Source organism: Chrysochloris asiatica, unplaced genomic scaffold, assembly GCF_000296735.1.
Source record: "Chrysochloris asiatica unplaced genomic scaffold, ChrAsi1.0 scaffold00053, whole genome shotgun sequence".
In the NCBI taxonomy this organism is placed as follows: domain Eukaryota; kingdom Metazoa; phylum Chordata; class Mammalia; order Afrosoricida; family Chrysochloridae; genus Chrysochloris; species Chrysochloris asiatica.
In genome coordinates this window covers 16,100,138-16,116,371 of record NW_006408571.1, presented here as the reverse complement: position 1 = coordinate 16,116,371, position 16,234 = coordinate 16,100,138, and the positions used below count along the sequence as shown (strand labels likewise).

The 16,234-nt window shown below is 44.1% G+C and overlaps 1 protein-coding gene across 1 annotated transcript in view; it reads right to left on the bottom strand.

The window, feature by feature from the left end:
* Positions 1–2,991: 2,991 nt before the first annotated feature.
* Positions 2,992–16,234, bottom strand: part of LOC102826627 (stimulated by retinoic acid gene 6 protein homolog) — a 54,573-nt gene continuing 41,330 nt past the window's right edge. The window contains exons 9-19 of the mRNA XM_006863189.1: positions 13,332–13,402; positions 11,936–12,047; positions 11,197–11,350; positions 9,968–10,043; positions 8,407–8,488; positions 7,888–7,936; positions 7,343–7,460; positions 6,242–6,361; positions 4,671–4,834; positions 3,496–3,642; positions 2,992–3,137 (exon numbers count right to left, since the gene is read on the bottom strand). Of these exons, the coding sequence (XP_006863251.1) occupies positions 2,992–3,137; positions 3,496–3,642; positions 4,671–4,834; positions 6,242–6,361; positions 7,343–7,460; positions 7,888–7,936; positions 8,407–8,488; positions 9,968–10,043; positions 11,197–11,350; positions 11,936–12,047; positions 13,332–13,402 (1,239 nt within the window). The remainder of the gene's footprint in view (positions 3,138–3,495; positions 3,643–4,670; positions 4,835–6,241; positions 6,362–7,342; positions 7,461–7,887; positions 7,937–8,406; positions 8,489–9,967; positions 10,044–11,196; positions 11,351–11,935; positions 12,048–13,331; positions 13,403–16,234) is intronic.

The following is a 16,234-nucleotide window of genomic DNA, read 5'->3' as shown; positions in this document are numbered from 1 at the left end:
ATTACATAAGACGTAAGGGTCAACAGCTATTCTAAAGCATAGACGAGAAGGTTGCAGGACAAGGAGACTGACCAGATGGAAGTGAAATGAGGACAACAGAAATGACCAGAATGTTGACATGATGTGAAGAGTGCAGGCACATCACAGGCCACTGTGTCTAGAGACTGGAATGGGAGTGGGCTTTGCTGTGTATATTTTCACCAAAAATCTAATCAAATAATAAAACTAAAAATCATAGACATGAACTCCAGTTGCCAATAGCAACTCTAAAACACAAAGGAGATTAGCCTAAGGGACAGAGACTAAGTCAATGGTGATAAAACAATATGGATGGAACCAGTATCATCAAACTGTAAATGCAGAAATGCTCAATAGGTGATATTCTGTTCTGCATCTTTTCATCAAAAAATAAAAAATTTTTAAATGTGAAATTTTTCAATAAAAATCTGTGTATGAAAGAATGGGGGCAAAAAGGATTCCACGGTAATCCGTATATGAACATTATTTACTGCACTCTTCATAGGCAAATTATTACAATACAGTATCAGAGAAAACAGCTGAAGTGAGGTGGAGAGCTCATTGGTCTCCCTCAGCCTCCAGGCCCACACATTTGCCCCTGAGGTGAAGTTCATTGTAAAACACTGAAATTGAGACCTAAAGAAGGAAAAGACTTTACTAAGGATTACATAGGAAGTCAGTAGTAGATTAGAATAGAAAACCCAGCTCTTGCAACTTTGTTCAAGGAGAAAAGGGATTTCTGTATAGTATTAATAGCCACTGGATACTATTAATCAGGAGCTTCACTTAGCTTGACTTGGTTTTTAAAAATTCATTTTGGCTGCTGTGTGGAGAATGGATTATAGAGGGTTTAGAATGGAATAGTTCCAAGACTGACTGGGAAAAACCAAACATTAGTAGAGAAGTATATATAGGAAGAGAGAACAGTTCAGACACTGTTATGTCCATTGGTTCAGATGAGAGATGGTTGGCTAGGAACAGAATGCCTAATGGAGATGGAGAGCACGTGATGGATTTGACATCAATTTTAGCAGTAAGGAGGAGAAGGAGAAGGAGAAGTTAAAGATGACTGGTTTGGGCTTGTGAGCAAGTGGATGATGGATAGCGGAGGCTCTCTGTCTCTGTCTCTCTATCTCTCTGTGTGTGTGTGTTTAGAGCGGGAGAGAGAGAGAGACAGAGAACACCAAGGGTGTTCTTTGGGCATATAAGGTTGAAGTCTCTATTAAACATCAAAATGGAAATGTGATTTAGGGAACTGAATGTGTTAGTCTTCAGCTCAGATGGAAGATTAGGTAGCAGATAGATATTTGAAGGCTATCAGCATCCAAATGGTATTTATGACTATACTATGGGATAGGATTCCTTAGAGAGAGGAACTAGATACTAGCGGGTGACAAGATGTAAGTTCTGGGGCATTCCAACTTTAGAAAGCAAGCAAAGGAAAGCAATCTAGCAAAGGAAGCAGACTGAAAGGGTACGGACACTTAAGAACAGCCAGCAATTGATTCCTTATAAAAGCAGATGACAAAGTCTAGTTGTGGTGACTAATTTTCAAGAGATTGGTTTGGCAAATACACCTAGCAGCTGGATTGGGTTACAATAAATGCTTAATGATGATTAGAAAATCTCAATGACTTCCCTCAGAGACTCTTCCCTCTGCCCTGCTGTATGGGGCCTCATGGCATTTGGACAGACTTCAGGACTAAATTGTACAGTCAGGTCATCAGACACATTTATTTGAATGTAAGTATCGGGTCTTCTAACCAAAGAGAAGCCAGGTAGCACAGCGGTTAAGTGTTCAGCTGCTAATCCAAAAGTCGGGGTTTGAACCCACCAGCTATTCCATGGGAGAAAGATGTGTCAACCTGCTTTCATAAAGATTACAAACCAAACTCAACCCACTGCTGGGGAGTTGAATCTGACTCATAGTGACTCTGTGGGACAGAGTAGAATTGTCCACTGAAAATTGTTTTTAGAAGCAGACTGCCTCCTCTTCCTCCTGTGGAGTGACTGGCAGGTTCGAACCACTAACCTTTTGTTTAGCAACTGTGTGCATAGCTACTGTGCCACCAAAGCTCCTTTTGCACAGCTTACAGCCTTGGAAAACGTAAGGGGCAGTTCTCCTTTGCCCTATAGGGTAGCGATGAGTGAGAATCCACTTAATAGCAATGTTCCATTGTTTTAGCTTTTCCAGCAAAGAGAAAAGACCAGACCTCACAATGTAGCATTTGAGCTTCCTTTGGACTGATCCTAACCATTTCCCCATACCCTGCCACTCCACTTCACATGATCAGCTTCCTGAAACCTGCCCTGGACTTGCTTAGTTCCACATCTTTGTTCTGGGACCCCCACCCTCCATCTTTGCCTCTCTCTCAGCAACATCAGAGAGCACCTGTGTGTCTTCATGTGACCGTGACCCAGGGCCAGTTCTGATACATTCTTCATCTCCTTGGATAGGATAGACAGCTTGGCTTGTGTCTGCCTGCTCTCCCAGACTGTGGTAACTGAAACCTCTCCACCCACCATAGAGACTCTGCTTAATTTCAGAGGAAAATTTGGTCTGACTCTTCTGATAGAAAAATGCTGCCCCTGTCTTCAGCCACAGAAACCTGTAATCAAACTAAATAGTTCTTACCATGTAATTCCCAAGACTGTCTCCTTACTCTGGACAGAGAAGGCATTATTGGGTAAAGTTTGTTCACCAGAATTTTTCTTTAGATTTTGGTCTTTTTTTTTTTTTTTTTTTTTCTATCTTTTTAATCAAGAAAATCTTTCCTTATTTTTTTTACCAAAACAATGACATAGTCCTGAGACCCCATGGAGAGTTTGGGTAGCCCATCCCATGGCTGGTCAGAGCTGTCTGCCACCTGCATGTCCAGTTCCTGTCCCAGAGGGAACAGTGCTCATCAGCCTGGGCCTGCCTTCCAGGGGAGGTGGCCCTGCCTGGCCTTGGAGCAAGTATTGAGGTCACCTTCAGCTCTCTAAGCATGTCTGCAGAATCTGGGTGAGCTCCCCAGAGTTGGGCTTCTTTGGTTTTCTGAGTGTGATGAGACTGGGGTTGTTGATCAGAGTTTGCAGCAGGAGCCACCTCGTCCGCGACCGAGCTGAGACACGGGGACCTAGGAGAGAATTGGTGAAGACAGACTGGGGTGAAGCTGTTGGAAGAGCGTGGCAGAATGAGCTGGCTTGGGACTGCTAGAAACAGGGGAGAGGTCACAATGGGACATGAGGCTGTCCGGCAGGACTGTGTGTCTGCGGTGTTTGAGAACAGCAACGAAGACAGTTCAGGTGAGTGTCTGCAGACCAAGACAGGGCTCACTGGTGAATTGCCTAGCAGAGGTAGTGTATAGTAATGGGGTGGGAGGCGTGGGAATAGACTATGGAGCCCTGAGGAGTCAAGGAAGGTGTCTAGGGCATTTCAGTGATACCAGCGAGGCCCTGTCCAACCCCAGTGTAGGTCCAAACCCTAGACTTTACCTGCTGTTTGGTTTAGGTACCAGTATTTGATAACCTGCTTCAGCTTCCTTTCTCTGTGGCCAGTCACCAGGATATGACAAAAGCTGACAAGCACAGGGTTGGTGTGATAATGGTCCACGTAGAGCATGCCAATCCATGTTCTATACCCTGGGAAACAGAAAGGCCAGGCAACAGTTCTTCCCTGTCCCCTGTCCCGACTTCCCAGGATGGCCCAGTTTCTGCCTTTCAAGACCTAACTGCAGTGTCAGCCAGGGGCCAACAGGCACCTGGGGCTTTTCTGAGAAACTTAGAAAATGAGGTATAAAGAAGTGGAACCATTTTTAAAAATTAAATTCCAGTTCTTCCATTTTATGAGTAAACTGAAACTCAGAGGGGCTAAGCCAACTGCGGCTTATATGGAGGAGGTACTTAGTGCATAGATTGGACGAATGAGTAAATGGATGGGCCTGGGCTACAAACAGAACAAAACTACTTTTGCTTCCTCAAACTGGCTTTGATTGTGAATACCTCAACTAAGCAGACCATTTTCTTAATGAAACAAATTCCTAACTAATAATGCTAGTAATTCTGAGATGTGTTTTTTTTTTTTTTTTCTCATGCCTCTATGCAAAAAAAAACAACAACATTTTAAAAGCAGCTTATTAATAATTTGGAGTCTCTGGATGGGGCAAATGGTATGTACTCAGTTACTAAAAGGTTGGTAGTTCAAATCCACCCAGATACACCTCAGAAGAAAAACCTGAGGATCCATTTCCCAAACCGTAGCCATTGAGAACCCTATGGAGCACTTCTACTCTGGTACACATGGGCGGGGGAATGGGGGGGGGGCACGTTGCATTGAGTCAGAAGTGACTTGAAAGTAACTCGTTTGGATTTTGGTTTTTATTCATAAATTAACTTCCAGCTGTTCAGACGAACTGGTCAGCTACCTCTTTCTTACTGTCCCACTGTTAAATCTCAAAGGTTGGTCAAAAGTACCGGACTTTTCTACAGAGTAGTTTGAGCGCTCATCTGACCCCTGGGCTCCACATTCTTTCACTATCTTGACAGACTCCACAGGAGGATAAGCTCAGAGTATAAGGGGAGGATGTGAACTCACAGCCTCCCAGGCAACTTCCACATGGTTGGCAAGAACAGCCCTGCCCAGTGGCAAGCCCTTAGGGTTGGTCACCTACCCATGTCTGCTGTCTCATAGCCGCTCTGCATGATGGTTCTGTCGATGCGCGCAATCAGCCACGTGCCCAGCATGCAGCTGATGAACAGCCTGGAGAGGCACACACCCAAGCCCAGCAGCACGTTGTAGAAAAACAGGAAGTAGTTGAAGTTGTGGAATGCTTTCCTGCAAACAGAAGTCAGCACCAGGGCTGTGACCTCTCAGTAGGGCAAGGTGGCTCGGCAGGAAAACCCTGGAGTACCTCAGGTTCTACAGCAGATCCTGTCTCCTAGCTTTGTGACCCTGTGCTGTTAAGTGAGCACTGATTACACTACCCCAAGGCACTGCCACGAGGACTGGTCCTGCTGCAGGGGACAGAGTGCCGAGCAGGGTACAGTGGGGGGATTATAAATGTGTCAGATGGTGTTTGGGTTCTGAGGTTTCCTGTATAAAAAATCTCCCATGGCTACACCGGGTTTTGTGTCTCAAGCAGAGGTTGGGCTTTCCCACTGTCCACCTGCTTCCAGCTGGGGCTGTTCTATGGTCCTCCAGCATGAACTTCCCAAATCACTACCTGACCATGTCACTGCATTCTCCATTGGCTATGGGGACAGTCCCATGTTCTCATTCTGATTTTGCAGACCCTCTCTTATCAGGACCTTTCTGACCTTGTGCCTGCTCCCTGACCCTTACCAGCTAAAGCCACTGCATGGCACCATATTGGTCTTCTCCTAAGACATCCCGCCCTTTTGATCTTTCTTGCCTCCGTACCATAGTTGCAGCGACCAATATGTCCTCTTCCAGCTCTACCTGCAGAAATCCTGCCCAACCTACTGCCCTCACTGCCAGTCCTGCAACTGAATAAATCCCTTCTGTCTACAGGTGCTGTTACGAGGTTTGCACTTGACTCTTTTACATTGGTGGTTTATACTCACTCAATGGCACAGAAGAAGAAAGATCTGGCAACCTGTTTCTGTCAGAATTACAGCCAAGAAAACCCCAAGGCGCAGTTCTACTTTGTACCACGTGGAGTCGCCATGAGTTGGAACTGACTCAATGGAAATGAATTTGGATTTTGTTTGGTTTGTTTTTTGCCTCTTCTCTGCCACTCTCAGCTTCTCCATGATTTCTTCTGAAACAGTTTTGTACTCTATCGATTCTACTCTGCGTGTCTGACTTCTTCCATGGTTTGTGAGCTTCGGGCATAGGGCTTCTCTCTTTACCGTCAGTGCCTATGATGTTTCCTCAATGAGTGAATGACTTTGGACAAGTGAATTAGAAAGATTACCATGTAACAGACACTATTGTTCTAAGAACTTTTCATATTTAATCCATGTCATCCTCACAATACTTCACTGATATATGTACAACTATTTGTAAATTGGGGAAACAAGTTCATAGATGTTTAGTAACATCATCCAAGGTCACATAGCTTGTAAGTGATAGAGCCTGGATTTGGACGCAGGATTTGAACCGCTGCACTGCAGGTCCTCCCTGAGAGACCACTCAGGAACCTGCAGAGGATTAGTGGGTAGGAACAGAGACAGCCAAGGAAGAAGCCCTGTAGTTCCCCTTTCCCTCCCGTCCCCTCACCTGTTGTTGAGAGCCAAGGGCTTTTGTTTGTCAGCTGTGCCCATTTTTGGCTGCAGGAAAAAGCTGGCAGCAATCCATACTTGCAGGATCATGATACCCACAACGATGGATATGGTGAGGCTGAAACACAGGGTGGAATTGTCCTGAGGCCACCTATCATCCTGTAGTGGACATTTCCACTTTTACCTTCCTGCCCTCTCGCCCCAGGACAGAGGAGAGACATGTCACCTACCCATAGCTCTGTGCTTTACAGAGCACTCTCACACCCACTATGCAAAAAAGAAAGCTCACAAAGGGGAGGTGACATTCCCAAGGTGAAATGGTCAGCTCTTCTGGCTCTTTGTCCAGGAGTGGTAGCTGGGGCAAGCGGTTTAACAGTTGGGAATCAAAGAAAGGAATGGGATGTTCAGAAGTGCCCGAGAAAGCCACAGGAGATGGCAGGACAGCCAGTGACTTCAGGCAAGGAGGTCCCTTCCTAGGACAAATTGCTTCCCTGCTCTGTGTCTCTGTTCCATCTCCTGTGAATGGAGGCTAACAGAGCACTACCCTTAAATGGTTGTTAGAGAATAGGTGCATGGCACCTGCTTCGTGATGTCCTGGTATGGCGCTGTAGAATAAGCACTGGACTGCTGACCTCAAGGCAGGTCGTTCAAATTGAGCAGCTGCTGTGTGTTGCTATGAGTTGGAACCGACTCAGTGGCACTCATCAACAACAACCTGGGTTAGCTCAGGCTAGGGGAAGGGAAGCCACTTATCCAGTCACACAACAAGCCAGTATCCGATCTAAAACCAGAGCTCAGATTCCCTGATCCTTCTACCATACGGGCCTGTCTTTATTTCCCATCCGTAAAATGAGCAGATGTGTCTCCCCCAAAACAGTTGTGAGGGCCCCATGGAATGGTGGGTGAGGAAGCATTTTTGTAAGCTGCAAGTTTCTCTATCCAGTGAGTTGCTGTGATGAACCCTTCCTGGTCAGAACCTAGTGCACAGGCTCAGGGTTTGGGGAAAGCCCTACAGGGAAGGTGCACTTTCTGGAGCGAGGCTCCAGGGGCCCACCAGCTCCTAGGACCTGGTGAACGACAGGCAGTCACCAGCACTCACATCCCAATGCCCAGACTTTGCAGCATCGCCAGGCCTTGGTTGTGGACGATGGGCAGTACCAGGCTGTACATGATCACCATGCCGCACAGACTCTGCATCACGTGGATGATGAGGTAGCCTGTGGGCAGAAGGAGGCGTGGTTACTCCAACATGATCCAGAACTGTACCTTCCCCTACAGGGCACGCATCTCCTGTCTTGGTATGTTTGCTGATGGTACTTTCTCTGCCTGGCACGACACCCCTTCCTTCCTCTGATATTCCACTCACCCTCCCTGGTTCAGTTCTAATATCAACATCTCGGGCAAGCATCTGAGCTCTGCCCTGGGCATGGATAGACACTTCTTCCTCTGGGTCATCACTGCCCTTAGCACATAGGGCCTTGTGGACTCAGGACAGATGGGATGATGAGCTAACTGGGTATGTGCTCCCCCTCCATTCTGAAAGCCCCTCTAGGGCAGGGGCTAGGGTTGCATCTGACTCCCCTCTCCCCTCCCAGGTGCCCAGAGGTTGTGTGTTGACTGAGTGGGTCCAACAATGGTACTTACCCCACAGTATGTAGGCTATTTGCCACCCAGAATACCTTGCTATGGCCACCTGTGATTTAAAAAATAAAGGCAAGTTATGCTAATGGTGGTAGACTGAGATGCGGAAGTTTGAGAATGGTTGCACAGGTTGAAGAATGTAGTCAGTGTCACTGCATTGTATGTGTAGAAATTATTGAGATGGCATATGCTTTGCTAAGCATATTTTCATCACAATAAAATCGAAAATAAAATAAAAATGACGCAAAGGAAGAAGAAAAGGGGATCTCAGAAAGAAGCATATCTCTGCTCTCTCTAACACATCTGCCCAGCATTTCTGTTTCATTTGAAGTTCACCCACCGGCCCAGGGAAGCAGGTATGCAGTCGTCCTCATCCAACCGACAAGGAAACTGAAGGGTTGGATGGAGAACAGAACTTGCCCTGAGTCACAAAGCAGCAGACAGGACTGAGATGGAGGAGTCTGGACACCCCACCTGGGCACAGGAGAGCAGTGGGGGGCATTCTGCTCCCCTAAGACTTACCACACTCTCTGAAGAGGAAGGGTTGTGGAACCTCGAGGGAAGAAATTTTTTATTTCCTGACCACATCCTCTTTATGTGCTTTCTAGGGAAAATGGAGAACATAAAGTAAAGTTAAATAGCTACAATTTTTCATGCACAGAGTTCGTAGTTGTTGTTGTTAGGTGCTGTTGAGTCAGAGTTCAGTAGATATCAGCAGAAAGGTCTGGGGAGGGTGGTGGCACGTGGTTCATGTTGACTACAGCTCATGGGCACCAGAGACTTCTGATTTCCCTTAAAAACCTTCATTCAACTACTTCAATTCCTCTTTGTGAAAATAATTTATTAAAGTGAAGATGGTGATTGAATCTGGTAGGTAAGATTGTTGTTGTTGTTAAGTGCCGTCGAGTCGGTTCCGACCCATAGCGACCCTGTACAGGGTTTCCGAGGGTGTAAATCTTTACGGGAGTAGAAAGCCTCATCTTTCTCCCGCGGAGCGGCTGGTAGTTTCGAACCGCTGACCTTAAGGTTCGCAGCCCGATTCGTAACCACTACGCTACCAGAGCTCCTTACGTGTGGCCTTTATTTCCTCCATTCTTATTTGTATTTTCTATTTTTCTACAATGAATATGTGCGTCTGTACATACCATTTAAAAACAAAAAAACAATTTTATTGATAGCATCGCCTTAAACCACATGTTGTTGTTGTTGTTGGGTGCCATGGAGCCAATTTTGATTCATAGTGAATCCATGTGACAAGTAGAACTGCCTCGTAAGGGTTTCTAGGTTATCATCTTTATGGGTGCAGATGGCCGGTCTCTCTCCTACAGGGCCCCTGGGTGGGTTCAAACAGCTAACCTTTGGGTTAGCAGTCAATCACTTACCCAGAGTTTAACAAAACAAGGAACTTACAATCCTCCCCCTCTGACAAATCAACTGCAGTCCTTTCCATGTTTGAGTTCAGTTTTTGGACCGATGCATAAACCTTATGTTTATAGAGTTATTGTAATAGTCTATAATCATGTTTGCATCCACTTTTTATTTCTTACATGTTATCTCCTACATTTTTTCCATTTGTTTTCAATTTGCATGACCAAAGCTTGTAATGGCAGATCTTGACATCCATTAGAGAGACCCGGTGTGTACAGAAAATAGCAAAGTCTGGACTCAGGAAGACTCACTCTGTCCTAATTACTTGAGAAAGATATATAACTGTGTAGAGTTTCTACTTCCTCAGCTGTAAAAATGCAGATGACGATAGCTATCCCTTGGAGTCCTGGTATAGCTCTGAAGGATACTGCACTGGACCACAAGGTCAGTTGGAACCACAGGCTGGCGATTCAGACACCTCAGAAACCTTATGCAGGGTTGTTATGAGTTGGAACCGACTCGACGGCACTTAACAACAACAACATACTTAATCCTCAAATGAAGACTCAAAGCATGACATCTGGCTCATTGAAAAGTTTAACTCAGTAGGTTTTTCTTCCTACCAATAAAGGTGGCTGTCCCTAAGTCCATACTGGGCACTTATGGTACCACTTGGGAATTCTGATAATAGCCTGGCAGATAGATACCTTCTTACCTGTAGCAGGCCAAAATGTGGAACAGATAGTTCACACACGTGAGGGAGGCAGGCACAGTAGTCACCACCCAAACTCCTGAAATAGAAAAGGCAATATGAGAGGTCTCAGGAAATAAACCAGAAATAGTATTGTTGAAACATTTCCCACATTAGAAAGGCCTACGTAGAATATAGACATGAACAAAATGAGGAAATCAACACAGATAGACATTATGTAAAAAGGAACCAAGTAATGACTGGAGCTAAAAAATACAATAACTGAAAAAAAAAAAAAAAAAATCCACAGGAGAAGCTCAACTATGGAAAACAGTATGGCGGTTCCTCTGAAAGTTCAACATAAAATGTTCATGGGGTTGTTGTTGTTGTTGTTGTTGTTAAGTGCCGTTGAGTTGGTTCAGACTCATAGTGACCCTACCCTGCAAGGGGTTTCTGAGGAGGGGCTGGTGGGTTTAAACCAGTCTACTGCATACCTCACAGTGGCACACCAGGCAACCCCACTCTTAGATATATACTTGTATACCCTCAAACTTGACAGCAAGGACTCAACCAGCTACTTGAGCACTGTCCTTTGTAGCATGATTCACAATAGCAAAAGGTGGAAATAACCTAAGTGTCCCTCAACAGATGACTGGATAAACAAAATGTGCTATATGTACACAATGGACTATTATTCAGTCATCAAGAGAAACGAAGTTCTGAGACATGCTACTACATGGATGCTGAGAGAAACAAGTGAGACACAAAGCAACAAAGAGTGTATGATCTCGCCTACATGCAACATGTAGGACAGGCAAGTGCTGGGAGAGGAAAGTGTATTCGTGGCTCCTGGGGGCTGGGGAGGGAGGCCTGGGTACTGAGCTTCTGTTTAGGATGAAGGCAAGTATCAGTGATAGTTGCACGGCATAGTGAAGGCAGTGAAGGCCACTGAATCATATACTTCAAAATGGCCAATGTTTTGCTATATACATTTAACCACAATAACAATTTGAAAAGTAATAAAATACTTAAGAAAAAATTTGTCTAAAGAAGTACAATACTTATACACTGGAAACTGCAAATGTTGTAGAAATAGATGAAAAAAGGTAAATAAATGGAAATATAACCCATAGATAGGATGGAAGGAAATGTTTGCAAATCATATACCTGCTAAGGGACTTGTATGTAGAATATATAAAGAATTCTTGCAACCCAATAATAAAAAAGACATACTTCAATTAAAAAGGCTTTACCTTTAGTCACATTGATCAGCTCTTTTATGCGCCAACTGACTGAGGTCAGCATCTCAGTGTCATTCAAGGAGCCGATGTAGGTCTCCAGATGGCCTTCAAATGTGTCAAGCTCCTCTCTCACATACACAAATACGCAGAACTCAATGACAATGAACTGAAGACACAAAGCAAAGGTTTCAAAATGTTACCTGAGTCCAGCTTGGTTTGTGAACAGCATGCAGATCTCTCAGAGGTTCAGAAGCTAGTCTTTCCCTCAGTTATTCAAAACTCTTCTGAGTTGACTCTGGACACTGTCTTTTGTGAACTAGATTATGAGTTTTTGGAGACAGGACTCACCTCATACTCAATTCTTCAACCATAGCAAACAAGTGCAGGCTCTACAAAGTCTCAAGGAACTTTTCAAGCATTAATAAATCAGAGTAAAATGAGAGTAAGGGGTGACTTTGAAGATGATGTCAGGTACTTGATATCATGTCTCCTTCTCTTAGACTGTGAGTTTTTCCCAAGCTAGGATTCTACTGAATCCTACCTGGGAAATTGGCTTTACTAGTAATATTTACTTTGACAGCCAAAGTATTCTGGAGTCAAGATGGTGGGGTCAAAGTGTCTCCTTTTTTGATTGTCAGAAATTCAGTTTTGACCCAGCTTTTGAGGAACTTGCTGCTTGTGTATAAGATCCCACAAACTCCTGACCCATCCCATTCATGACATAGAAAAGGATTTTCTCAGAGGTACTTACAAGGTATAGGCAAATGAAAGCCAGCACAGTGGTTCCGATCATTCTGCTGGGGAACTGAAAGCGGGGGTCCCACTCATATATCCTGGTTTGAAACCAAGACTTTTCTTTCTCTCTGGTAGGTAAACAAATGTCCAGTTCATCACAAAATAACACCATCTCCTCTTCTTCATCACAGAATTTAAAGTTAGGAAAGAGCCCCTTCGTTTTTCATGCATTCCTTTTCCTTAACACTGTTCAATTTGACTCAGTGCAGCAATTCACCAAATCCAAGACTATAGTTCCTAAACTCTCCTGCAACTAAGAGTGGCCAGACAAAGTTTAGGCCCATTAGATGTGAGCAGCTGTATAGTGTAGGATTTTGAGAAGCTGCATAGATGGATCTAACACAGTGCTGGGAACCCTTTGTCCTTTTTTTCCTTTTTCCTGGTGTCTAAAATACAGATATGATGTGGTGGTAGGTCCAGCAGCCATTGGGACCATGTGATAGCCTTGAGGATGGAAACCATGTACTAAATATTGGAGCAGAAAGATGGTCACTGAAATGCCATTGCAGATAGACCTGGGAGATCTTTTAGATGACAAAGATTTTTTTTTTTCCTTTTCTGTGACACTATGTAGGGTTTTCTGTTCTATGTGAACCAGTCTAATCCTAACGAAAGTACTGGCATTTCCAAGGAATCGCTGTGTGACTTTGGATAAGACGTACCCAATCTCTGGGACTATCCCGATGTATACAGTGACATAGGCATAAATGCTGGCATTTGTCCTTTTCCATCCATATCCTCTTTTATTGGTAACAGCAGCTACAGTTTTCTTTGGGGGAAATATCCTTCCCTTCCCCTTGCTCCATGTGGTTAATTAAGTGAGGCTGACACCACTTCCTGGCTCTCACAGTAAGCATGTGACCCAGGCTTAGCCAATCAGTTTGCTCCACTCCCTTGGCCATGGGGATTGGTTCTAGAGTGTCATGTGGTCCAATGAAACTCATTCCTGGCACTTTAGATTGAATAACTGGGAAGGATAATTTCTTTTTCCCCTGAGCTTGAAGCTAGGAGAATATAAGTTTAGAGATTTGGGGATTCCTCATGTGAAGAAAGTTCATCTAACTATGAGGCCAACACAGAGAAAGGCAGAGTTGAGAGATCTAGAGAAATCTGATGACATCCCCTAAGTCCCTAGATCAGCTATACCTGAAACCAAACTTCCTCTAGACTTTTCAGTTATGTGAGCCCATAAATTTCCCTTTTCTATTTAAATTTGAGGAGTTTCTGTCATTAGGGTACACAAGAGTCCTGGCTGATATAGTGTCCTCCAGCCATCTTGGGTCTGTCACATTGTCAGGGCTCGTTAGTATTGTTGCAAAGACTGAGGGAGAATGAATATAACTGCGGCTTACTGTAGAGGGGGCTTCCTCAGGAGCTGTTTGACGTGCTCTGCCTGGTGAGCTTCCAGGAAAGGCTTTTCTTCCTGTGAGAAAGGAGAGAGGTGTATGCTTTGGTTCACGAATTCTGATTAGGGTTTGTTCTCTGAGAAGAGCTAGAACAACAAATGGTATAAATCTGGGCAAAAGTTGTTCTATTCTATTTGAAAGAAGAACCTGGGCCAGTTTCTTGTTTACCAAGAGCTTTGTTTGTTTGTTTTTTACAAAGTATCAGAGGTCTGACTTCAGTGTTCCCTTTACTGATTGCACCCGTCATTGCTTTGTGGAGTCCTTTTCCCCTTAGAGGTCTGGTGATTTGCCTCAATATTTCAAACCACTGGTTGAAAAATGAAACCCCCAGGATCCTAGTGTTTTTACTTTTTAAAACTTTTTATTGCAAATGGGTGAAGGCTTACAGAGCAGATCAGTTTTCCACTCAACAATCATACAAATTTTGTTTCATCTTACTGATTGCTGGTTTTACTTTTTATAAAGAGGAATTTCTCTTGCTCATTTAAAATTTTTTCTGCATTAAAAAAAAAAAAAGAAAAGAAACCTTAATGGTTGATTATGAAATGTTTTCTCCAAGTACCATGTCATCATCTATCATGCTACATATATTTGAGTATGCAAATTTTACATGTTATAAGATAAAATCTGGTTATCCTGGATGTTGATGTACCATTGAGTTGGTTCTGACTCATAGTGCCCCTGCTTGCAGCTGCAAATATTTATGGGAGCAGAATGCCTCATCTTTCTCCCTCAAAGGAGCTGGTGAATTCACACTGCTGACCTCCTGGTTAGCAGCCCAGCACATCATCCACTATACCACAAGGGTTCCTAGGTAGAATTCAAGAATCTGGCCAAAGTCCTGATTGGCTACTCATAACTGCATGCCTCAGCCAAGTTATACGTCTTCCCCTCAGATCCCTCAAGAGCGAATGGGGGAAGCAACAGTACTTACTTCTAAAGTTCAAACCCACCAGCTGCTCCTCAGAAAGCGTATATAGGGTCGCAATGTGTCAGAACCGACTTGACGGCACTTGACAACAACAACTTCCAAACTTTATTATGAAGAAGAAACAAGATAATATTTATAAAGTGCTGTGCATAGTGCCTGCCCAGGAGTTACGATATTTATTCATATAATGAAGGAAGATTTTCCTTTTCTTCAACTGGAGTCCCTGGGTGGTACAGATGCTTACTTAATATACTTAGCTTTTAACAGAAAGTCCACTCAGAGGCACCTTGGAAGAAAGGCTTACTTCCAAGAAATCAACTACTGGAAACTCCATGGAACACACTTCTACTCTGACACACTTGGGGTCGCCATGAGTTACAATTGACTTGTAGGTAATGGGTATTGCTTTTTCTTCAATTGCTAGTAATGGTGTTCAAAATGGCCTTTTTTCCTTAAAGGAAAAAACATCTATTTGGATCAACTTTTTATATTTTGTGAGAAACTCCTCATCAGGTACTACAATTGGTGTAAATACAGTACGAGTTCATGGTGGTGGTGGTTATGGGCTGTGGAGTCAGTTCCGACTCAGCGACCCTGTATAAGGTTGCTGAGGCTGTAAATCTTTTACGGGAACAGAAAGCTTCAGCTTTCTCCTGTGGAACAGCTGGTAGTTTCAAACTGCTGACCTTGAGGTTAGCAGCCTAACTCATAACCACTACACTACCAGAGCTCCTTAATAAGAGTTCATTTACATATTCAAATTTGAAAAGTTTTGAAGCTATGTGAAATAACCGGAACATCTTAGGGTTACTTTTGTTTGTTTTTAAGCACTTGCATGGTTCATCACCTCCAGATTCTGGGCAGTGGGGCTATTCACAAATATTCTGGTTACCCTTCCTGGGAATACATCGGAGAACTGCATTCTCCCCACTTGAAAGTGGGTGTAGCCAGGTGACTTGCTTTGGCCAATGGAGTCTGAGTGGAAGTACATCCTGGTGGTAGCTTTAAATGTATGTCACCATGTGATTTGTCTAGTTCCATGTCCATCAGTAATGTTCCTGATGGTGGCTGCTCCATTGACATGCAGAGTGAGGAGAACATGGAATGGTACCTCAGCACACCATGATGGTCATGTAACCACAGTGAAAAATAAAACTTCATCATGTTAAGTCACTGAGATGTAGAACTCTTTGTTACTACAACAAAACCTTGCATGTCTTGACTGTTACATATGTTCATTTTGAAAAAATTAGCAACCAAAGGCCACTGCCATTAAGAAGATTCCAACCCCCAGTGATCCTATAGGACAGCATAGAATTGCTCTTTGGGGTTTCCAAGGCTGTAAATCTTTCCTGAAGCAGACTGTCTCATCTTTCTCCCACAGAGTGACTAGTGAGTTTCAATCACCAATCTTACGGTTGACAGTCCAATGCCTAACCCACTGTGCCACCTGTATCCTTAAGGTCATCTAAGTACAAGAAAAGCTCAGGTCAGAAAAATAAACTCATCAGCACTTCAGACTCAGCTGATACATAGACCAAAGCTCATATGTGTCATGGAGAGCGGCAATGAACCCCAGAGGCCTAAAGTTCATGCGTGTCATGTAGACCCTGGTGTGTTGACAATGAGGTGTGGAGAACAGAGACAGGGCACTCCTGGCCCCATGCTGACCTCAAACTTGGAGTCATTTGCCCTCATCCAGTAATGTTCTGGACAACGGCTGATCTGTTAGGCTGCCATGTGGAGTGAGGAGAGCCTGGAACTGTACACTAGGCAGACCCAGGATGGTCAGAGAGTCTGTGCAGTATAGCGGGTAAGAGTGAGTCTAGACAGCCAAACTACCTGGGTTCAAATTCTGGCTCTGCTATAGACTACTTGGATGTATTTGGGCAACTCAACTCCCCTTTCTTGGTCCCAG